Source organism: Trichechus manatus, unplaced genomic scaffold, assembly GCF_000243295.1.
Source record: "Trichechus manatus latirostris isolate Lorelei unplaced genomic scaffold, TriManLat1.0 scaffold00233, whole genome shotgun sequence".
In the NCBI taxonomy this organism is placed as follows: Eukaryota; Metazoa; Chordata; class Mammalia; order Sirenia; family Trichechidae; genus Trichechus; species Trichechus manatus.
The window spans coordinates 2471858-2495917 of record NW_004444169.1 but is presented as its reverse complement, the minus strand read 5'-3'; the positions used below and the strand labels follow the sequence as shown (position 1 = coordinate 2495917).

General features: G+C 44.2%; 1 protein-coding gene across 1 annotated transcript in view; it reads left to right on the top strand.

The window, feature by feature from the left end:
• The first annotated feature begins 10083 nt into the window (after positions 1-10083).
• Positions 10084-24060, top strand: part of ITIH6 (inter-alpha-trypsin inhibitor heavy chain family member 6) — a 66284-nt gene continuing 52307 nt past the window's right edge. The window contains 5 exon segments of the mRNA XM_004389129.1: positions 10084-10185; positions 11282-11436; positions 16597-16707; positions 17558-17802; positions 19992-20161. Coding sequence (XP_004389186.1) covers positions 10084-10185; positions 11282-11436; positions 16597-16707; positions 17558-17802; positions 19992-20161 — 783 coding nt within the window.

The following is a 24060-nucleotide window of genomic DNA, read 5'->3' as shown; positions in this document are numbered from 1 at the left end:
TTCCAAGGCTACCTAACACTTCTTTGATAATCTAAGTTGTACAGCACAGTATAGCAATCAACTTAAAATTGAACATCAGATTTTCCTGTTGCTGAAATTTCTTCACCCATTCCCACCACTGTCCCTTCTACTTGGGCCCCTCCCCTCATTCCTGTTGAGCCCTTTTTCTCCGCTAACATATTCTCAGTTCCTCTCTTTTCCATGTCCAGGCTCTTTATTGAGCTGCTGGTGGAATCTCAGCTTTTTCCTTCCTTTTATATGCAGAGAAATTTAATTCATTTTGTATCATTCTAAGCCCTGAGGGCCACCTTTCCACAACCGAAATGACTCCATTTTGTTAAACAAAAGATAAATTTCCCATAAATGGGGAAATCTGCCACCTACTTTTTGGGCTAACTCACAACTCCCCTGCTATTTGTACATTGACTCATTCCTAGAACAGCCCTGTAAGGTGTTGTTGTTGCTAGATGTCATCAAGTCAGTTCCGACTCATAGTGAGCCTATGCACAACAAAACAAAACACTGCCCTGTCCTGTGCCATCCTCACAATTATTGCTATGCTTGAGCCCATTGTTGCAGCCACTGTATCAATCCATCTTGTTGAGGGTCTTACTCTCTTTCGTTGACCCGTTTCTTTTCCAAGTATGATGTCCTTCTCCAGGGACTGATCCATCCTGATAACATGTCTAAAGTGCATGAGATGAAGTCTTGCTATCCTTGCTTCCAAGGAGTGTGCTGGCTATACTTCTTCCAAGATATATTTCTTCGCTCTTCCAGCAGTTCATGGTGTATTCAATATTCTTTGCCAACATCATAATTCAAAGACATTAACTCTTCTTCCTTCTTCCTTTTTCATTTTCCAGCTTTGGCATGTATATGAGGCAATTGAAAAATACCATGATTTGGATCAGGCACACCTTAGTCCTCAAAGTGACATCTTTGCTTTTTAACATTTTAAAGAAGTCTTTTGCAGATTTGCCCAATGCAATTCATAATTTGATTTCTTGATTACTGCTTCCATGGGTGTTGGTTGTGGATCCAAGTAAAATGAAATTCTTGACAACTTCAGTATTTTCTCAATTTATCATGATGTTGCTTATTGGTCCAGTTGTGAGGATTTTTGTTTTCTTTTTGTTGTGGTGTAATCCGTAATGAAGGCTGTAATGTTTGATCTTCATCAGCAAGTGCTTCAAGTCCTCTTAGCTTTCCACGAGCAAGATTGTGTCATCTACATATCAAAGGTTGTTAATGAGTCTTTCTCAAGTCCAGATGCTGAGTTCTTCTTTATATAGTCCAGCTTCTCAGATTATTTGCTTAGCACACAGATCGAATAAGTATGGTGAAAGGATACAACCCTGACGCACACCTTTCCTGGTTTTAAACCACAAAGCTTCCCCTTGTTCTGTTCAAATGACTGCCTCCATGTCTATGTACAGGTTCCTCCTGAGCACAATTAACTGTTCTGGAATTCCCCTTCTTCTCAATGTTATCCATAATTTGTTGTGATCCATGCAGTCGAATGCCTTTCCATAGTCAATAAACCACTGGTAAACATCTTTCTGGGATTCTCTGCTTCCAGCCAAGATCCATCTGAGATTAGCAATGATATTCCTCATTCCACGTCCGCTTCTGAATCCAGCTTGAATTTCTGGCAGTTCCCTGTTGATGTACTGTACTGCTGCAACTGTTTTTGCATTATCTTCATTAAAAATTTAGTTCTGTGTAGTATTAATGATATTGTTCGATAAATTCCACATTCTGTTGGATCACCTTTCTTTGGAATGGGCACAAATATGGATCTTCTCCGGTTGGTTAGTCAGGTAGCTGACTTACAAATTTCTTGGCATAGACGAGTGAGCACCTCCAGCGCAGCATCTGTTTGTTGAAACATCTCAATTGTTTTCCATCATTTCCTGGAGCCTTGTTTTTCACTAATGCCTTCAGTGCAGGTTGGACTTCTTTAATACCATCGGTTCTTGATCATATGCTACCTCCTGAAAGAGTTGAACTTTGATTAATTCTTTTTGGTACAGTGACTCTGTGTATTCTTTCCATCTTCTTTTGATGCTTCCTGTGTTGTTCAATATTTTGCCCATAGAATCCTTCAGTATTGGAACTTGAGGCTTGAATTTTTTCTTCAGTTTTTCAGCTTAAGAAATGCCAAGCGTATTCTTTCCTTTTGGTTTTCTAACTCCAGGTCTTTGCACATTTTATTATAACGCTTTACTTTGTCGTCTCAAGCTGCCCTTTGAAATCTTCTGTTCAACTCTTTTATTTAATTGTTTCTTCCATTTGCTTTAGCTGCTCTACATTCAATAGCAAGTTTCACAGTCTCTTCTGACATGTATTTTGGTCTTTTCTTTCTTTCCTGTCTTTTTAGTGATCTTTTGCTTTCTTCATGCATGATGTCCTTAACATCATCCCACAACTCGTCTGGTCTTCTGTCATTAGTGTTCAGTGTGTTAAATCTACTCTTGAGATGGTCTCTAAATTCAGGTTGGATATACTCAAGGTGGTATTTTGGCTCTCGTGGACTTGTTTTAATTTTCTTCAGCTTCAGCTTGAACTTGCGTATGAGCAATAGATGGTCTATGTTCCACAGTCAGCCCCTGGCCTTGTTCTGACTTTTTTGAGCTTTTCCATTGTCTCTTTCCACAGATGCAGTCAATTTGATTCCTGTGTATTCCACCCAATGAGGTTCATATGTATAGTCACCATTCATGTTGTTGAAAAAAAGGTATTTGCAATGAATAAGTCGTTGGTCTTGTAAAATTCTATCATGCAATCTGGTTTCTGTCACCAAGGCCATTTTTTTCAATTACCGATTCTTCGTTTCCAACTTTTGCATTTCAATCTCTAGTAATTATCAATGCATCTTGGTTGCATGTTTGATCAATTTCAGACTACAGAAGTTGGTAAAAATTTTCAATTTCTTCATCTTTGGCATTAGAGGTTGATGTGTAAATTTGAATAATAGTCATATTAAGTGGTCTTCCTTGTAGACGTATGGATATTATCCTATTACTGACAGCATTGTACTTCAGGATAGATCTTGAAATGTTCTTTTTGACGATGAATGTGATGCCATTCCTCTTCAATTTGTCATTGCCAGCATAAGTCTGTAAAGTAGGTACTAGCTATTCAACAGAAATTGAGCACCAAGTATGTATTAGGCGCCTCTTCAGAGATGGCTCATGCTCTTGAGGGGCTTACATTTCTTCTATACTAGTATTAGCCTCATTTTACAGAGGATGAAATCAAGGTGTTAGGGAGGTATCTTGCCCAAGCCAAAACAACTAGTGAATGGCATAGGAAGTACTTGAACCCAGGTCAGTGCAATGCTAAATGCTAGAGCCTTAACCAGTACACTAAAGAGCCCTGGTGGTTCAATGGTTAAGTGCTTGGCTGCTAATTGAAAGGTCAGCAGTTTGAAACCCTCAGCTGCTCCACTGGAGAAAAGATCTGGAGATTTGCTTTCATGAAGAGTGCAGCCTAGGAAACACTATGGGGCACTTCTACTCTGTCATGTAGGGTCACTATGAGTCGGAAAGGATCCACAGCACACAGCAACAAGGTTCATTACAGTATGACTTTCATTTGTGGAGGCAGCAAGTTGAACTGGATAGCCATAAACCCATTTTGATATTGTCATAAAATGTCATAACCAGTTACTGTCAAGTCCGACTCATGACAACCCCACGTGTGTCAGAGTAGAACTGCATTCCATATGGTTTTCAATGGCTGTGATCTTTCGGAAGTAGATCATCAGGCCCTTTCTTCTGAGGTGACTCTTGGTGAGTTTATTTATTTATTTATTTTTTATTGTACTTTAGGTGAAGGTTTACAGATCAAGTATTTTCTCATTGAACAGTCAATACGCATATTGTTTTATGACATTGGTTAACAACCCCACGACATGTCAACACGCTCTCTTCTAGGCCCTGGAGGACCTTGTTTTTTTTTCTTTTTTGGTGAAAATATACGTAGCCAAAGATACACCATTTCAGAAATTTCTACATGTACAATTCAGTGACATTGATTACGTTCTTCCAGTTGTGCTGCTGTTCTCACTTTAGATGAAGGTTTACAGAACAAAATAGTCTCTTATTAAACAGTTAGTACCCATATTGCCTTATGACAATGGTTAAGAACCCCACTACATGTCAACACTGTCCTTACTCAACCTTGGGTTCCCCATTACGAGCTTTCCTGTCACCTTCTGCCTTCTAGTCCTCGTCCCTGGACTGCTGTGCCTCATTAGTCCCGTTTTGTTTTACGGGGCTATCCAATCCCCGGCTGAACGGTGAACCTCGGGAGTTACTTCACCACTGAGCTAAAATGGTGTCCGGGGGCTATACTCTCGGGATTTGCCTCTGGTTGAGTTTGAACAATCTTTCAGTAACTAGCAGAGCTTAACTGTTTGCGAAACCCCGGAACTCCTAAAGTGCCATAAGATATTTAATTATTTCAGTGTTGTGAGATCAACAAAAATCTTAGCATTTTATTTTTATTAAAGTCATGCCTGCACATGGCAACAAATCAAATAGTACATACAGAAAAGCATATGATAAAAACCATTAGTCCCATGCCTCAACCCTCCCCATTTCCATTCCACCTCCAGAAGCAAATTTTTCATAGTTTTTGGCTTTAGTACTACTGGTGGTTCCTTTCACAACTCTAGGTAATATGCATATACTTTGTTTCTTGGTTTATAAAATTTAGACAATATCCTATTGACTCCCCAGTGTGGCAATGAAGATTTTGTTTATGTAGACTGCCTCACTTTTTCCTCCACTTCCCTTCAATGTTTAACATTGATATTCTTTTTTCTTCTTCTTCTCTTGGTTAATTTTGTTGTTGTTGGGTGCCGTCGAGTCAGTTTCGACTCAGACTGACCCTATGTACAACAGAACGAAATGCTACCCGGTCCTGCACCATCCTCGCAATCATTGTTATGCTTGAGCCCATTGTTGCAGCCACTGTGTCAATCCATCTCGTCGAGGGTCTTCCTCTTTTTCGCTGACCCTGTACTGTACCAAGCATGATGTCCTTCTCCAGGGACTGATCTCTCCTGATAACATGTCCACATTATGTGAGGTGTAGTCTCTCCATCTTTACTTCTAAGGAGCATTCTGGTTGTACTTCTTCCAAGACAGATTTGTTCATTCTTTTGGCAGTCCATGATATATTCAATATTCTTCACCAACACCATAATTCACAATTCATCAGTTCTTCTTCGGTCTTCCTTATTCGTTGTCCAGATTTTGCATGCATATGAGGCAGTTGAAAACACCATGGCTTGGGTCAGGCACACCTTAGTCTTCAAGGTGACATCTTTGCTTTTTAACACTTTAAAGAGGTCCTTTGCAACAGATTTGCTCAATGCAATGCATCATTTGATTTCTTGACTGCTGCTTCCATGGGTATTGATTGTGGATTGAAGTAAAATGAAATCCTTGACAACTTCAATATTTTCTCCACTTATCATGATGTTGCTTATTGGTCCAGTTGTGAGGATTTTTGTTTTCTTTATGCTGAGGTATAATCCATACTGAAGGCTGTGATCTTTGATCTTCTTTGGTAAGCGCTTCAAGTCCTCTTCACTTTCAACAAGCAAGATTGTTTCATCTGCATACCGCAGGTTGTTAATGAGTCTTCCTCCAATCCTGATGCCAAGTTTTTCTTTATATAGTCCAGCTTATTGGATTATTTGCTGGGCATACAGATTGAATAAGTATGGTGAAAGGATACAACCCTTACTCACACCTTTTCTGACTTTAAACCACACAGTATCCCCTTGTTCTGTTCAAATGGCTGCCTCTTGATCTATGTACAGGTTCCTCAAGAGCACAATTAGGTGTTCTGGGATTCCCATTCTTCTCAATGTTATCCATAATTTGTTATGATCCACACAGTCGAATGCCTTTGCGTAGTTAATAAAACATAGGTATACATCTTTCTGGTATTCTCTGCTTTCCTCCAGGATTCATTTGACATCCGCAATGATATCTCTGGTTCCATGTCCTCTTCTGAATCCTGCAGGAGTTTCTGGCAGTACTCTGTCGATGTCCTGCTGCAGCCGCTTTTGAATGATCTTCAGTAAAATTTTACTTGCATGTAACATTAATGATATCGTTTGATAATTTCTGCATTCAGTTGGATCACCTTTCTTTGGAATAGACATAAATATAGATCTCTTCCAGTTGTTAACTCTGGTTAATTTTGTAAATATACTGAAACCTCCATTTCTCGTTCCATCCATTTTTTATAATTTATTTTATTTTTATTATTGCTGTTGAGAATATGCAGCAGAGCATACATCAATCCAACAATTTCTACATGTACAATTCAGTGACAATGTTTACATTTTTCAAGTTGTGCAACCATTCTTACCCTCCTTTTCTGAGTCGTTCCTCCCCCATTAAAATAAACTCACTGGCCCCTAAGTTTCCTATCTAATCTTTCAGGTTCCATTTTTGACAGATTCTCTTGACTTCTCAGTTTTTGGGACAAGGATATTAGTGCCACTACCCACCTACTTGCCCCCACACCCCACCTCTTCAATGTTCCACATTCTCAGTTTCATCTTTCCTTTTACTTTGTCCAGGTTATTAACATCTACTTTATGTTCAGCAGCCGCAAGCAGATGTTCCCTGCTTTGTCCCCAGGTTGATTCTAAAACCTGAAAACCAACAAACAGCGTTTAATTATCATGACTATGTAAATATTTTTCAAAACCCTACCAAGTAGTGAGCCACGAATACATTTCCTTCTCTACAAGTCCCATGCCACAATCCTTAGCCTCTCAAAGGAGAATGTTTCCAGCATCAAGGTCAAGTGGAGTCTCTTATACTTCATTGGTGGTTACAATCATACTATATTTTATTTTGCATTATATCTGGATCATTATTTTCTTGAACTGTTCTCCCACACACCCAGAGTTTCTAAAAACCTTTCTTTCTTCCTTCCTTGAATCATTTGCCTTTATTATAGTCACTCATTCAACACATAATTAATGAGGGTCTACTATGTGCCAGGGACTGTTCTAGTAGCTGAGAATACAGCAGTGAACAAGCCAAATAACAATCCTTGCCCCCATCTAGCTAATATTTTAGCAAGGGAGAGAGAGAAAATAATCAGATAAATAAGTAAAATATATAACAAGTTAAAGTATGATAAGTGCTATGGAGAAAAATAAAGCAGGGTAAAAGGGATGGGAAGTGCCAGTGGGGGAGGGAGGAGTGATTTCAGTTTTAAGTAGGTTGGTCAGAGAAAGACTCACTGAAAATGTGGTATGTGAACAAAGACTTATATGAGGTGAGAGAGCTAACCAAGTGGATATCTGGGGGAAGAACTTTCCAAGGAGAAAGGTCAATGCAAAGGCTCTGGGGCAGGACCTTGCTTGGCTTTTTTTTTAACCCCTGACATTTTTTAATCCATTTACATTTTTATTTGTTATTTCTTATTGATTTATTTTTGTGGTGAAAATATATACACCAAACATTCACCAATATAACAACTTCCATATTTACCATTCAGTAACATTGTTGTACCACCATTATCACTATCCTTTTCCAAATATTCCACCACCATTAACACGAATTCAATGCCCCCTAAACAAAAACTCCCCCTTTCCCTCCCATCCCACCCCTAGTAACCACTAATAATCTTTGGTTTCTATACATTTGCTTATTATATACAAGTGAGAAGGTACAGTATTTGTCCTTTTGCAACTGACTTATTTCTCTCAGCATGATGTTTTCGAGGTTCATCATGTTGTGCATTCCTGGCATTTTTGAAGAACATAAAGGCCAGTGTTGCTGGAGTGGTGGGGGAAGAAGGGGAGGGAAGTATTAGGAAATGAGGTCAGAGAGGTAATGGGGGCCTAATCTTATAAAGCCCTGTAAGCAACAATGGAATTCACAAGAGGGTTTTGAGCAGCGAGGGACAGAATCTGATTTGGGTTTTAAAGGGATCCCTCTGGCTGTTGTGAAAATATACAGTGGGGAGGAAGGAAAGGCAGAAGCAGAAGGACCACTGAGGAGGCTGCTGCAGTGATGACTTGGGCTGGAGCCACTGTTTCCTGGATTACTGTTCTGGGCACCTGTTTTGGACATCCTTCTTCAACTTTGGGAAACTAACTTCAACTTTGAGAAACTAACTTCTAATTTTTTTTCATTTATCAACACATTCATTTATTCATTCATTCATTCACTAGTCTTGCTTGTACAGCATTAGGTCCTGGCAGGGGAAAAACAATAAACAAAGGAGGATGGTTAGGATAAAAAATACATTTATGGTTTGATGATCATACAGTTTAATGCTTATGGAGCCAATACTGTGTTCCAGAAGGTAGGCTCCTCCCTGGGGGTACCTAGATAGTTAAGACCCTATTTCTCCAGTGGAGGAGCTTAGAGTCACAGAAGATAGATGGTGGCTAAGTATGTCTGATACATTCAGAGGACATCTAGAGTCTAATATGTTTTTGATAAATTTTCCTTAATTGTTTCTATTTTCTGTACGAGACACCTATTATTCAGATGTTGAACCTGCTGGATTGATCTATGTCTCAAATTTTCTCTCATACTTTGTTTCTTTGATTTTTTTGCCCTATGTTCTGGGTGATTTCCTCACTGTTGTTTTCTAGTCCTTCCACTGATTTATTTTTTTATTTTAGCAATTTATTTTCAATTGCTAAGGAGTCTTTCTTTTCTCTGATTATTCCTGGTTTGTGGCATATTGGTAGCTGATATGGGTTTATTCTGTTGTTGTGTAAGTAGGGCTGTTTCTAACTAAAAAATTCTGATGGGAAACTTTGTGTGGTCTTGGAGGAGGTGGCTATGGGTCCCCCAAATGCCAGAATGAGAAAACTTTGTTTTGTGCTGCCAAATGCCCGAGGACAAGTCTTAGTGTTCCCTAGGCAGTTGGTAAAATGCTGTCAAAGTTTTACCTGAAGGCAAATGCTGGAGCTGCTTGTGTTTTATGTGTGTGGTAAAGGAGAGAGACAAGGGTTCTGACTGATTCTGAGGCCCCGTCTACAGACCTTCAAGTAATTCTCATTTTTTAAGCCTCACTCCTTACTCCCACCCTCCACTATACTTGCGGACACTGAGTCCAGAGTATCTCTGGGTTCTCACAGGCAGCTTGACTCCCCTTGGCATGGCATCTCCCCCCTCCTCCCCTTCCCCACCCAGGTCTCAGGAGGCACAGGGAACTTCGCATACTTTTGATCTCAGCCATACCCCTTCTTTCCCTAATCCTAACAGCTAATACTTACTGAATGTCACCATGTGCCAAGCATTCAGAAAGTACAAACTCACTTCATCCTCATAACAACTTTATGAAGGAGGTGCTGGTACTACCTCAGTTTATAGAGGAGGAAACCAAAGCCACAGAGAGGGTAATTAACTTACCCAATATTACACAGCTAGTAAGAAGCAGAACTGAGATTCAAGCCCAGAAGATTTGAATCCAGAACCTGTATTTTGAACCACTATGTTATATTCTCAGTCCTGCCCCAGCCTGTCTTGGCCTTTGACTGTTCTGGAGATTGTAAGCCTCATGTGAGTGGGACTCTGAATTTGTTATGGGACACTGGATAAGTCCCTCCTGTCTCTAGGCTAAAGTCAGTATTAGAAAGGATTAGGATTGGGGGTTTGCTCCACCAGCCTCTCTCTCATATCCACTACCATTTTAAGATGATCAATGCTAAGTGACCTTTCTTTGGCCCCAGTTACTGGGCTCCTGTGGATGTTTATAGGAAAGAAAAACCCCACCCTGAGCCAAAATAACAAACAGACAAACCCAGCACTGTGGTATGTTTAGTTTCCATTCATCTACAGCTGGATGAGGGGGAAAGGGAGGCATGGAACTGGCGCTTCTACAGGCAAGATGCCAGCCCCAGCACTTGAACAATCCTGGCTTGTGTGGGCCTCAATGCTACATTCACCGCCTTCTCCACCCTTCAGGATGGTCCCACCCTCTCATGAGAAGGGATACCTGGAGGTTTAAAAGAGAAAGGCTTTGGGGAGCGAGCGCAGACCTTCTGGACATGAGAAACAGACCCAGGCCAGAGGTGACATCATGTCTGCATGGAGATGCCTTGTCTGTGTCAGCTTTTTGCTGACCATTCTCCTGGAACTGACATACCAGGGACCCCTTGGCCTCCCCTCATAAAGTACAAAGGTCAGTTCTGGAATGAAGGAACAAACCTATGGGATTTATGAGAAAATTATCTCCTTGGGGGAGCAGGGCAAAGTTATTTGGTCTGTTTCCTCAGTCCTTTGACTGAGAAGCTAGAGTTAGAGGAAAGAGTTACTATTTACTGAGCACATGTCAGGTGCTGCACCAGGGATTTTAGAGTTATTTCATTTAGTCCTCACAATAACCCTATGAGCTAGGTTCTATTGTTATCTCCATTACATACAGGAGGAAACTGAGACTCAGATGTTAAGCCACATAAAGTGGCAGAACCAGAATTTGAACCGAGGTCCATCTGATCCCAAATTGCCCTCATTTCCCACTGCTCCACACTGGGAATTAACTAGATGTGCATTATGTATGAGTAGATGGAAGGACTATGGCTTCAGGAAAGGCAAAGAAGATGATAGATATCTTATTTGCTGTGTGACCTCTGTCTCTGCACTTCAGTTAACACATCTGTAAAACGTGGAAAATACTAGTACCAAGCTCATAGGGCTGATATGAGGATTAAATAAGATGTCAAATACTTATCATGTTTGCAGTGCGTGACTGCACTTATCAGGTGCAATTCTGCACACCTGAGGCCCTAAAGAAGAAAACTGTATACACTTATCACAGTGCCTCACACAGAGTAAGGCTCAATAAAGGGCACCTGTTCTGTTATATTCTGAAGCCTTGCTACTCAAAGTGAAATCTGTGGACCAGCAGCATCAACATCACGTGGGAGCTTGCTAGAAATGCAGAATCTCAGGCCTCACCCCAGATTTGCTAAATCGTAGTCTGCATTTTAACAAGATCCCTAGGAGATTAATGTGCACATTAAAATTGGAGAAGCACTTGTCCAGAGGTCCCTTGAATTGTGATCTTCTGTGAGTCTTTGGTTCTGAGATTTGATAAAGCTCACTGAAATATTAAGGCAGAGTCACCAAATGGATTACAGAGGCCATTTTCCCTCTCTAGTCCTTAGTTTTCTCACCAGTACCCTGAGACTTGTCCAAGCATCTTGGATTCCCAAGCACCAGCCCATCTAGGCCAAGGATAGAGTCTACCTAACCCACTTCCCTGTCTTCTCTCTCAGTTGCTGATAACGAGCTACTCTGTGCAATCCACTGTAGTATCCCGCTATGCCCACACCTTGGTCACCTCTATCCTGTTCAATCCACATGCTGAGGCCCATAAAGCCATCTTTGACCTGGATCTGCCTCGCCTTGCCTTTATCTCCAATTTCACTGTGTAAGTCTGCTTTCAAACTAACCACTTCATTCATTCATGCATACGTTTGTTCATTCTTTCAGCAGAGCATAGTGATTAAGAACATGCACTCTTGAGATCAGACTTCTTGAGTTTGAATTCTGGCTCCACCAGCTATGGGACTCAGGGCATGTGACTTCACTTCTTAGAGTCTCATTTTACACATCTGTAAAATGTGGATAAAATTAGTAGCCCCCTGCTAGAATTTAATGAGTTAATATATGTGAAAGCATATGCAAAAATCAGTGCTGAGCACATAGTAAGTACTTGATAATATTAGCTATTCTTATTTTAAACAAACATTTCCTGATACCGACTGTGTGCCTTACTACTACAGAAAGACAGAGATGAATTACACACGGTCCCTGCTCTCACAGAATTCATCGTCTGTGGGGGACGTGAAAAAAGGAAACATAATTTTCATCAAATATGCTGGGACGAAGGAGCAGTCAGAATATGCATGGTGGGAATGGAGAGGCCAACCAGGAGACTGTGGTCAGTTCCCCAGCTCCACCCCACCTCCAGGCAGTCAGAGATGACACCTAAACTGAGGCTTGAAATATGAGATGTTCACCAGGCAGGCAGGGTTAGGGCAGGGCTGGGAAACCCAGGCAAAAGGAATAAAGGAACAAATGTTCTCTCATTAGGGGAACTGCAAATACTTCAGTGTCACTGGAGTGTAGGGCATAAGGCAGGGGTAGAAGAGTGATCAGAAATGAGACTTGAGAGGTAGGAAAAGATTAGGTGATGGAGGGTTTCCAATGCCAGACCGAATATCTGAACTTTACTTAATGGTCTCCAAATCATTTTATGTGTGTGCACACCTATCAGGAAAAACTTGATCTCCCTAAATGTGTGTATTTACTAATATATAAATTATGTAAATATACTACTGAGTAAATATATTAAGTATATTATGAAGTGTATGCAAAAATATACATCTTTAAAGGATGAGGATAAAAGCCCTGTATTTTTAATATTGTTCTCTCACTCCCTCATGACTTGTCTCCAGCATGCCCTGGGGCATGTGCATCCCACTTTGGAGATAACTGTGGCCCATAATGAGGAGACATTAAAAAAAAAAAAGCCGTCAAGTCGATTCTGACTCAGAGTGACCCTATAAGACAGAGTAGAACTGCCCCACAGAGTTTTCAAGGAGCGACTGGTGGATTCATATTGCCAACGTTTTGGTTAGCAGCGGAGCTCGTAACCACTGCACCACCAGGGCTCCAATGAGGAGACATAGCAAGGTTTTAATCAAGGAGTGATGATAGTGCAAGTGGGGGTGGGCTGGAGTGGGGCAGCTGGGAAGCAGGGAGATCTGTAAGGAAATTGGGGCCGTGTCCACGTGAGGGACGCTGAAGGTGAGAGCAGTACAGTGGGATAGAGGAAAGGATTTGAGAGGCCATAAGGAGGAAGAAACAACCTGATTTCATGCGGGGAGTAAGTAAATATAACAGATGCTTCGCTGATTTCAGCTTGTACAGCTTGTTCAGCCTAGTAGAGGATGGCGTTTTCATTTTGATGATGAAGGTGGCAGAAGTTGCAGATAAGGAGAAAGCTTAGCAGGACTTCATTACCCCATATAACACCTTAGAGTGAATTATAAAAAAGTTTTGCTTTGCTTTGGGTAGAGGGACTCTCAGATTTCGCAGATTAGTGAACCCAGCACAGGCTGAGTTTTCAGTCCCTACTTACGCCACCAGTACTACCGCTGCTGGTGGGGAGGGCACCCTGTGCAACCTGTGAGAACTCAGACAGCAGCCCTGAAGCCTAGATGTTGCCATCAAGAACTTCTTGGTCTGATGGACAGATGGCAGTCCCCTGGAGAGGGCCTAGGTCAGAGGTGATGGTTGTGGAGTCAAGGCCAGGGGAGAGGTGTTGAGATAGTCAAAGAGGGCTTCCTGGAAGCAGAATTTCAATATGGGTAGGATTTGAAGGGGCCAAGATCATTGCACATTGGGGACCCAGGGTGACCAAAGGCAAAAAAGAATGCATGGGTCCAGGTTATGGGGGCTAACCAGAGAAGTTGGGGATCAAAGGATGCAAGAGCCAAGCAGTCAGACAGAATCTGGATTTTTGTTTCAGTAGAAAAAAACACCAAAAGAAATTTTTAAAAAATTAAGCGAAGCAGGCTGGAAGAAATGTTCCTGGGCAGAGTCTGTGGAAATTATGCTGGCTGGAGGCAGCACACACACAGAGGCCTCAGTGTGCTGCTGCCAGACCAGCTCCACCCTCCATCCCCACACTCCCCAAGAGACCTTGGGTCAGTGCCATCTCGGCCCACCCCCACATAGCCTACCCACAGCAATAGTCTGTTTCAGCTGCCTAGAAACACTTCCCGCTTTCTAGAAGCTGCATATGCTACCTAAATGTTCCTGGAAGCTGCCATCTTGGTCAAGTGGCTTTCATGATATCTGTGCCTCAGTTTTTCCATTTGTAAAATAGAGACTGTCGTACCTGCCTCCTACAGAGTTGCACTAACATTTTCTAGAACACCAAACTATCACTCCTCAAAGGTCAGCCCTGACCCAATCCATCCCCTTTTCAAGAATTATCTATGACTCCCCATTCTCCATAGCAAGAAGTCCTTGCTGCCATATAAGCTCATAGAGTCTGACATTCAAAGTTCTTTATCCTCTAGGCCTACCCAACCACAAAAACCTTCCCTCCATACCTCCTTTCCTTACCTCTTTACTCCAGGCAAATCTAACTAACTGCTTGTTGTTCTCTGAAACATTCACTGTGTTTTCCTACTGCCTGTCTGGAATGCCTATTCCACAAATAATTATTGAGTGCCTACTGTGTGCCAGGCCATATTCTAGGCACTAAGGATACAGCAGTGAATAAGACAGACAAACATTCCTGCCTTCTAGGAGCTCACAGTCTAGTGGAGAAGACAGACAAGGAAAAAATAATCAAGTTTATGTCAGTTTGTGGATGAGAAGTGCTACAAAGAAAGAGAAAGTAGAGCAAGGGAGATAGAGAGTGAGTGTAAAAGTCCTATTTTGGATAGAGTGAGTGATCAAGGATGTCTCTTGAGAGGGAAATGCTATTTGAATAGAGATCTGAAAGAAAGATTGTAAGTCTTGCAAAGATCTAGAGGAAGAGGGTTCCAGGCAGAGGGAACAGTACTTGCAAAGGCTCTGAGATAAGAATGTGCTTAACAAATTCAAGAAACAGCAAGGGAGCCAGTGTGGCTGGAGCAGAGTGAGTGAGGGGGAGAATAGGAGATGGGCTTAAAGAGGTACCTTGAGCCAGATTGTCTAGGGCCTTGTGGGCCCTTGTATGGACTTTGGTTTTTACTCTGCATTGACATGAGAGCCACAGAGAAATTTGAGCAGAGGAGGGACATGGCCTGACTTAGGATTTAACAGGATCCCTCTGACTACTATGAGGAGAACAGACTATAAGGAGGCAAGGGTTGAAAGAGGGAGGCCAGTTAGTAGGTTATTGCATTTATCCAGGCAAGGGCTATTGGTAGTTTGGACCAGGGCAGTAGTTGTGGGAGTGGTGAGAAGTGGTCAGATTGTGGATGTATTCTAAAGATAGAGCTGAAAATTCCTTATGGATTGGATGTAGACTGTGAGAGAAAGAGGGGAGCCAACTATGATTCCAAGATTTTTGACCAGAGAAACGATTTACAGAGATAAGGAAGACCAAGGGAGGGCAGATTTGGGAAGGGGGGATAGCAGCTCAGTTTGGGATATGTTAAGCTTGAGGTGCATATTGGATATTCACTTGGAGATGTCAAGTAAACAATTGGATGTATGGGTCTGGAGTGTTTTATATATATATATAAAACTATTGCCGTCAAGTCAATTCCAACTCATAGCGACCCTATAGGACAGAGTAGAACTGTTCCATGGGGTTTCCAAGGAGCAGCTGGTGATTCGAACTTGCCAACCTTTTGGTTAGCCGATGTAGCTCTTACCACTTGGCCACCTGTGTATAAATGATATTCAAAGCCATGGGGCTAGTCGATATCACATAGAGAGTGAATGTAGAAAGAACAGAGAAGGGGAAGGGACAGGGACAAGGAGGGGAAGGTAGGGGAGGGGAGGGGAGAAGAGATAGAGAACAGAGCCTTGGAGTGTTCTCCAAAGATTTAGAGGTCAGGTAGAAAAGGAGCCAGCAAAGGAGACTGAGAAGGCATGGCCAGTGAGGATTATTTATCCAAATCCCCCCCATCTTTCAGGCCCAGCTCCAAGGCCACCTCCTCTAGGACCCTTTCTTGAAGACTTGACCAAAAATGTTCTCTCCCTTCTTAGAACTCCTAAACATTTTATTATCTTCCTTAAAGAAATGGGGAAAATGGGAGTAAACAAGTCTGAGTTTGTGCCTCGTCATTATCTGAGCTCCCTGAGTGCAAGGCTGCTTTCCCAGTTAGACCCAGCAGCCTTTGCAACAATTTGCATACCACCTATACCACCCACCAAATTATTCACTTAATATAAAAAAAACAAAAACAAAAACCAAACCCGTTGCTGTCAAGTCAACTCTGACTCAATAGTGACCCTACAGGACAGGGTAGAACTGCCCCATAGGGTTTCCAAGGAGCGCCTGGCGGATTCGAACTGCCGACCATTTGGTTAGCAGCCGTAGCTCTTAACCACTACACCGCCAGAGTTTCCGATTTACTTAATATATTTTCTTTGAATAGGTAGACTTTTTAAGGTAGTCTACGTAAGCCTTAACCTAACTAGCAATATCTGTGAAATCATGAGTTAAATATGCTAGTTATATTTTAATACACACTATAGTAAGTACATAACAATTACAATAAAAATGTTCAGTTGTGTCCCACCTAAAATTAATTTGTGTGTCAAAAAATGGAAGTCATTCAACACTTCGGGAAAGACAAAGTCCTAACATGAGGTCCACCATATGCCTACAGTGTGGTCTCTATTTCCTGATCTGACAAATGGAGATAATGAAACTATGTCACCTGGTTTTTTCTCCGTCTATTCTCCTCTCCTTGCTTGCTCCTGCTCTCTGGCTTTAAGGCACTATTTTGTTCTTTTCTCTCCCCATCCCCCATCCTCCTCCTTCTCCTTCTTTGTAAGTCTCTCTCTATGGCTCTGGCCATCTCTTTTTTTCTTTCTGTCTCTGTTTGTCCATTCCTCTTTCCTGCTCCATCAGGACCATCAGTAATAAAGTTTACCTTGCAGAAGTCAAAGAGAAGCACCAGGCAAAGAAAATATATGAGGAAGACAATCAACAGGGAAAGACAGCTGCTCATGTAGGCATCCAGTAAGGCTCCATCCAGTCTGAAACCTGACAAATTCATCTTGTCTGTGTGATCAGGGACAAAAGGCATTCTCTCCGGACCTCAGTCTCTACCTCTGTATAACAGGAACAATGATCTTTACTTCATCAGATTACATGAAGATAATGTGAGTTAACGAATATCAAAGCCTGCAATACAGTAGATGTTCAATAAATCGGAGTTCACTTCCCCATTACCACTTTCCTCCTGCCACAGGATGTGGCTTACTTAAGAATTGCCACCTTTCAGAAAGGTTATGTGCAAGTGAGATTTTTCTAATTTAAATACTGTGTCTTAATTGAGTTCCATTTTGCCGGCAGAAATGCATTGTCTTCCCTCAATGTTTCCTCCCACCTTCCAAAAAGTTTCATCAAGCACGTGAACTTTAGGCTTTGGCTACTGCATATGGAAAAGTTAAAGCCTTATAAACAAGTTCAATTTAAAGCATGGAGGAGTGGTGGATGTGAGGAGCTATTTGAAGGGAAAGATGCATTTTGTGTAAATTGAAAAAAACTTTTGGTAAAACAAATTATTAGTCTTTAATTATTCTGCTCTAAACTGGATTTCCTTAAAAGTGAGCTGTCTGTGATATAATTTCTCCAGCAGAATATTTCTGAGGATGAATGAGGGAGGGAGGAAGGTTGATTGGGTGAATGTGTGAATGACTGACTGGACTAATGACTTAGGGATTGATTGTCCATGAGACATTGAACCAGAGACCTGGCCATGTCTGCTTAGAAAAGGGCTGGAGAGGGCAGAGACAGGTCATCTAACAATTCCCCTAAACTTTATGAGATCCCATGCCCTTCCTGCTCTCTTCTCTTTCTTGCCCAGGGACCAGGAGTCAGAAAAGTACCACAGCTCCACCAGCCTGGCAGCAGGCATGGTGGTAACATTTCCCCTGGCCTGCGAACTGCTGCAGCGGCACCAGGGCCAGTACCAGCTGGTGGTGAGCCTGAGGCCTGACCAATTGGTGACAAGGATGAGCGTAGAGATCACAGTGTCAGAAAGGACAGGCATTGCCTACGTGAACGTGCCACCCCTGACGACCAGCCATTTGCTCACGAGGGCCCATGCAAGTACGGGGACAGCACCATAGGTCAATCAACAGAACTATCCTTCCCTGGATGGGAACATGACCTTTTCCTCTGGGCTTCATTCTAGTGCTACTTCTGCCTTGTGCTTACCTCCAAATCCCTTCCCCACTCAGAGTGAGAAAAGCTCATGTTTGAAGTTGGAGATATTTGGGTTCCAACACTGGTCTGGCCTTTTCAGGTGGTGTGAACCTGGTATGTCAGATAACATTCCACAGTCTTGGTTTCTCTAATTTAAACAAATTAAAAAAACCCACATGGGTAGAATGATCGGTTGTTGGGTGGGCATGGTGAAGTCATGTATTAACAATGCTGGAGGTGGTAGAAGCCATGCTGGGCAATCTTGCTTTTCCCTGGAATCACCACTGAGAACGGAAGAGAATAAGACAGTGTGAAGTGTGGGAGGCCCTTGAAGATCTGTCAAAGACACTGTAGATGAGAGGTGTCCTGGCTGCCAGTCTTACTTGAATTTCATCAAGAGGTTTTCAAAGGCCAGTACTAGAGACTGGCTTTATCAAAATCACCACGACCTTTAAAATTACACAGTCCTGAATCGCATCGTTGTGGAGTCTGGTTCAGTGAGTTGGGGTGGGACCAAGGAATCTGTCTTGCAGTTTCCAGGTGAACTTGAAGCCCAGCCAGGTTGAGGAACCACTGAGTGGCTTACCCACCTCTTCAGAGAGACTGATTGGACAGGCACAGAGAAACCACCGACCTCATATGGCCACACTTACAAAGCGGTTTAGCATTGGAGATCATGACAAATTTGACCCTACTGCTGACCCAGAGAGGCAGTGTGGTGTATATAATGGAGAGAGATAGACAGACACACAGACCTGAGTTCAAATCCAAGCTTTGACACTCCCCTAACATGGGACTTTAGAGAAGACACCCAACTAGTCTGCTTCAGTATTTTTTCCATCTGTGCAATGGGGGAAATGGCATCTCCGGCCCAGGGACACTGTGAGAATTTCAGATAATTCCTCCCTCCAAACATTTGGTGCAGAGCAATGAGGATTTGATGATAATTGCATTAGCTAACATGACTGAGCACTTAGTTAAGAGCCAGGTATGGTGTCAAATGCTTTTAATTTAATCCCTACAACCACCATGTATGCAATAAGAGCTCTTAAAATCTTGGATTACAGATGAGGAGATTGAGGCTTCGAGAGCGTGAATAACTTGTCCAGGGTCACATAGTCAGCAGCACGGAACTGGGGCCACAGGTCATCTGAATCCTTGGAGCTCTCACTCTTAAGCCTTAAGCTATAAATGGCAGCTCCCTCCCTGCTTCTCCTTAAAGGTTAAAACAGAGGGTTGCAGCAATCCTGTGGGGATAAAACAGAACAAAGACCTCTGAGAGGAAGGAAGCCAAGAGAATGTATGTAAACAGGCACAGCAGAGAGTATGGGTCTCCTTTGCCCCTAAGCTTCCTGACAGCTGTAGCATGAAGGGGGGTGGGGGAAAGCAGAATTCCCAAGTTTCTGTTTTCTGGAATAAAAGGAGGCACGCAGACATGTCTGAACAGACATTTTTCTGGAACTAAAATTCCAGGAGGAGTTGATCTTGTGGCCAGCTCAGCAAACGTCCAGGACCAGAAATTCATCTGTAATTTCATGAGACACTGAAAGGTTGTTTCACACACGTGATTCTGAGAGTCAGAAGGCAGAGGGGAAGAAAACATGAAATTCTAGCCCAGAGGACACCCTTGCTGGGCTGTGCTATTTCCCACAACAGTAAGGGCTATGGGAGGAGACCTAAGTCCTGTCTGTGTGTCTGTCTCTCTCCAAACATGCACCACACTGCTTCTCTGGCGGCAGACCCAGTCTCCTGCTCTATCTCCAGACATGACAGCCCTCAGGACTAGAAGGTCAGAGATTGGGCCCTGGGGTGGATGGGAGGTGGCCTAGGGTGAGGATGTGAGTGAGGATCAGACTGCCATAGGCAGGGGGCTGAAGGGAGGGTTGGTGCTGTCGGGCTGGGCTTTCCGGAGAAGGCAGGGCAGGAGCTGTTTGGAGGACTTGGAGAGGAGGGTGGCACTTGGGCAGGTGGGAGGGCATTGTAGGCAGGAGGAGCAGCAGGTGGTAGGAGGGGTTAGACTTCTCACCCTTTCACTGTCCCTTTCCCTGGTTTGTCCGGTGAGCCCTCCATGGTACCCCAGCTCACTCATACAGGTGAAGCTGACTTGCCCCCATTCACCAGGATCGAGAGGGGAGAGACCTGTGCTCCTATCACCTTCTACCCATCACTGCAAGACCAGTCAGCCTTCTCCAGCTCAGGCATTATGTCAGACTTCGTGGTGCAGTATGATGTGGTCATGGAGGACATCATTGGAGATGTGCAGGTGAGGGGCCTGGAGAAGTGGAAAGAGCTTGGGCTTTGGAGTCCGACAGGCAATGATCTGGCCTCTACAGGTTGCTCATGTGATTCTCCCCGAGGATACCAGAGGTCTAGGGAACACTGATAGGATGATGTGCAGAGACACACGGCTTTACAGCTTGGGAGGCACATCTGCTCCCTAAAAGGGTTGGAGACCTGAAACTGTATACACTGAATCACGCTCCAAATGAGCCCATTCCCGATTGAATCAAGTCATGGCCCATCTTAACGATTCTTTTTTCACAGTGGACCATTGGCCAGTAATTGCTCTCTCACACTCATGGGCTCTCATGCTTTATGCAGCTCTAATACGCCGAGGCTGTCTTGGACTCTCCTGCTCTCTCTAGTTTTTAAAAAATTATTTTTGCTTCAGTGGAGCCATGTGCATAAACAGGAAGCCTGTAAATTGTGAGCTCACACACTCGTGGAGATTGTGCAGTGGTCCCATGGCCTGCCAGAGGGCTGTGCCCCTTGCCCACAGCACTGAGCCAAAGACCGTGGCTTGAAGAGGACGATTCCCTGGCAGCCTAAGACGCCTGGTCCCAACCTGCCTTTCCAGCCACACCTCCCACTACTCTAAGCACACAAATCACCCTCCAGCTGCCCCACACCACACCACAGCCTTTCTTCCAAAGCACCTGAACCTGCCACCGATCTGCGTCTGAGCGTTTACTCATACCATCTACGCCCTTGGGAATGTCTTCTTCCTCCTTTCTCCACTGGTCAGCGTCCTCCTTGTCCTTAAATGCCACGTCCCTAATGACCCCACCCCACTCGCAACTCCTGTCTCTGCCTGGGGCTAAAATGATGCTTTGGCTAAACCTTTCTCCATGCACATATTCATCCATTCAAACTTTAACACATGAGCAGAGTTACTCTGGGCACAGTTCTGCACTCACTGACTTCTGGAACTCAGAACTGAGTTGGATACAGTCTAGGGAGGCAGATTCTCTCTCCAGAATCTCACAGTCCTGCAGGAGCCAGACACATAAACCAGTAGCAGTCATAGAATGTTCTAGATGCTGTGCAGAAATCTGTAATGGGTTATGTAGGGACACCGGTGGGGGTGGGGGGTGTTTCAGGAAAGTCTTCATAAAGGAGCTGGTCTTTAAATTAGGATGGGAAGAAATGAATAAGATTTCACCTCCACCAGGGTGGATAAGGTGATGAAGGGAAAGGCACTCAGAGGGAGGGAACGGTATGTGCAAAGACACCGAGGTATGAAACAGCCTGCTGTGTAAGGGGAATACAAGTAATTCACCCTGCCAGAATAGGAGCTGAGGGTACCCTGACAACAAGGACCTAAACCAGGTGTTCTGTCATAAGGGTGTGTTTAGTTAGCTGGGGCATTCACCTGCTTTCTCATTCTTTACCTTTTCCACAATCACCTGGTGTCAAAATATAGCTAGAATAGATGGAATTAGGCATTAAATAGTATAACTGACACTCCCATCCACTGCGTGCCCTGGTTCCTGCTGTCACCCCATCAAGAACCTCTCAATTCACTCCCCATTGCCTACTTCAGTCGGCCCCATCGTTCAAAGCCCAGCACATCCACTCCTTCATTCATTCAGTCGGTACTCGTTGCACACCTAATCTGTGTCATGCCCAGTGCTGGCTGACGTTGGGAACCGTCTAGTGACTCACAGGCAGATCCTATTTACAGTCTATGGGGGAAAACAGAGAACATGAACACAACATGAGAAGTGCTCTTTCAATGACAACATGAGGTATGATGGAAGCTGTAAGGAGGAGAGAAGAAGGTGGTGAGGGAAGGCTCCCTGAAGGAGGCGAAGGCTGACCTGGGTGTTCAAGAATGAAAAGAAATTTTCCCAGTGAGGGAGCCCTGTGGGAAAGGGAAGGCATTCCAGCAAAGTGGGGACTGCATGACAGAAGGAATGGAGGCGAGAAATATCCAGGCGTGTGTAGGGAAGTAAAGATGGGTGGTCATTCCTGGGGCATTGATTTGAGTCACAAGAAATGGCTAGAGATGAGACTGAAGGTAGGCTAGTACCAGGGGTCATCATAAGGAACGCGGGGTTTATCCTTAGGTGCCCAGGGCGTCATGAGAGGGAATGACATTGTGAGGTTTGTGTTTAGAAAGGCCCGGCAGCTGGTGGGAAGAAGCATGGATGTGAGGGCCAGTGCTGGAAGCCGGGAAACCTGAGAGAAATAAGGCTTGAGCTTGAGCTTTGGTAGTTTGAGATGGAGAGGAGGGGTGGACCTGAGACGTATCCAGCAGGTAAACCCAGGAGGAATTGGGGGCTGATTGGATGTGAGGAGACTGGTGCACAGGAGGAGTCAGGGGCAACACTCTGGTTTGCATCTGGGGTGACCAGGTGGATGGCGGTGCCCCAAATGAGAAAGGAATACAAGGGCAGGGTGGGTGGGGGTGGGGGGAAGATGATGAGTTCCTTGTTTGGTCAGGATGCTTTGGAGGCATCTTCAGACCTCCAGGTAAACAGGTCTGACAGAATGGACACGCAGTTCGGGAGGGGGAGAGTGGCCAGGACTGGACTGGAGAAAGAGATGTGGGGGTCAGGAGCAGAGGAGACTCAGTGGTTGAAACCAAAGTGCATGAGTGAGGTGACCCAGGGAGAATATGCAGAGGGAGAAGAGGAAGATCCAGGGTGGCAATGCAGCTACTGATCTCCTTAGCCCTCAGGGCGCTCAGGTAGGGCCTGAGGCACTCTTGCTTCCATCCCCACTGACTGCCAACAGCCTGCCTAGGACACCTCAGTCCATCCCCACTGTTTACTCCGTTGCGCTGCACCAACATAATCAATGTCTTCGTGTTCCCTGACAAGAAAAATATTGGGAAGCACTGGTAAGGGGCAGGTGGAGGAAGGGGATCCCGTGAAAGAGACTGAATCAGATGGGCCAGAGAGGTGGCAAATCACAAGGCGAGTTCACCGTCTCAGGATCCCAGCAAAGGGATTTCTGAAGAAAGCAGAAGTGATGGTCCATTGTGAAAGACACCAGGGAGGTGCAGTATGATGAGAATGGAAATGCACCAACTGAGTTTGGAAACAAACTAGTCATTGTTTCTCGTAGGAGAATAGTGTCAGTGTAGTGGTGGGGATGGAGCCAGTCTTTGAAGTCCTAAGAAGGGAATTGAAGGTGAGAAGGCATTGCAGGGGTGAGTCATTACCACGGGATGCCAAGAGGAGAAGAGAGGCTTGTTGGAAGTTTGGGTGGGATGTGGGAACAAGGGGGGTTGCTTTAGTGGATGGAAAAACTACAAACCGGTTTATAATCAGAATGGAAGACCCAGTAGTGTGTGTGTTGGGGGGCTGGTCGTTGTAGAGAAAGGGCCTGAATGGTGGAGTGGGTGCTGGGGGCTGGGAGTGCCCTGGGTTCAGGGAAGCACTGTGTTGGCCTTAAACAGGGGGAATAGGTATGTGGGTATGTGTACCGCCACGCAAGGGTGGGGTGGGCTGTCAGTGGGCATGTGGCCTGGTGCTCTCAGCTTTCTTGATGAGGCAGGAGGTGAGGCATCACCTGAGAGGTGGGTGGTGGGGCAGGTGAAGTGGCGAGGTGAAGGTTTGGAGTGACTGCTGATGGGAGTGTAAGTGGTTGGTGAACAGGGACATGCCATGGGGTATGGGATATGAAGTTGGGGCACCAGGCAGGGCTGGGACCATGGATGGGTAGGCATGTGATTTTCCCAGCAGCTCTCACCTGCCCAGATATGGGAGGAGCACAGGAGGCCGACTGGGGCTCTGCCCTTGCTTGGGCAGTTGCAGGGTGGGTAGCCCAGGCCCTTGGAAGCTGTTACAGAGTGCCAGGAGAAAGGGGAGACAGAGACTGCACATGCACATGTGACCTAGTGCAAAGGTGGGGTGGAGGCGAAGAGCACCATGT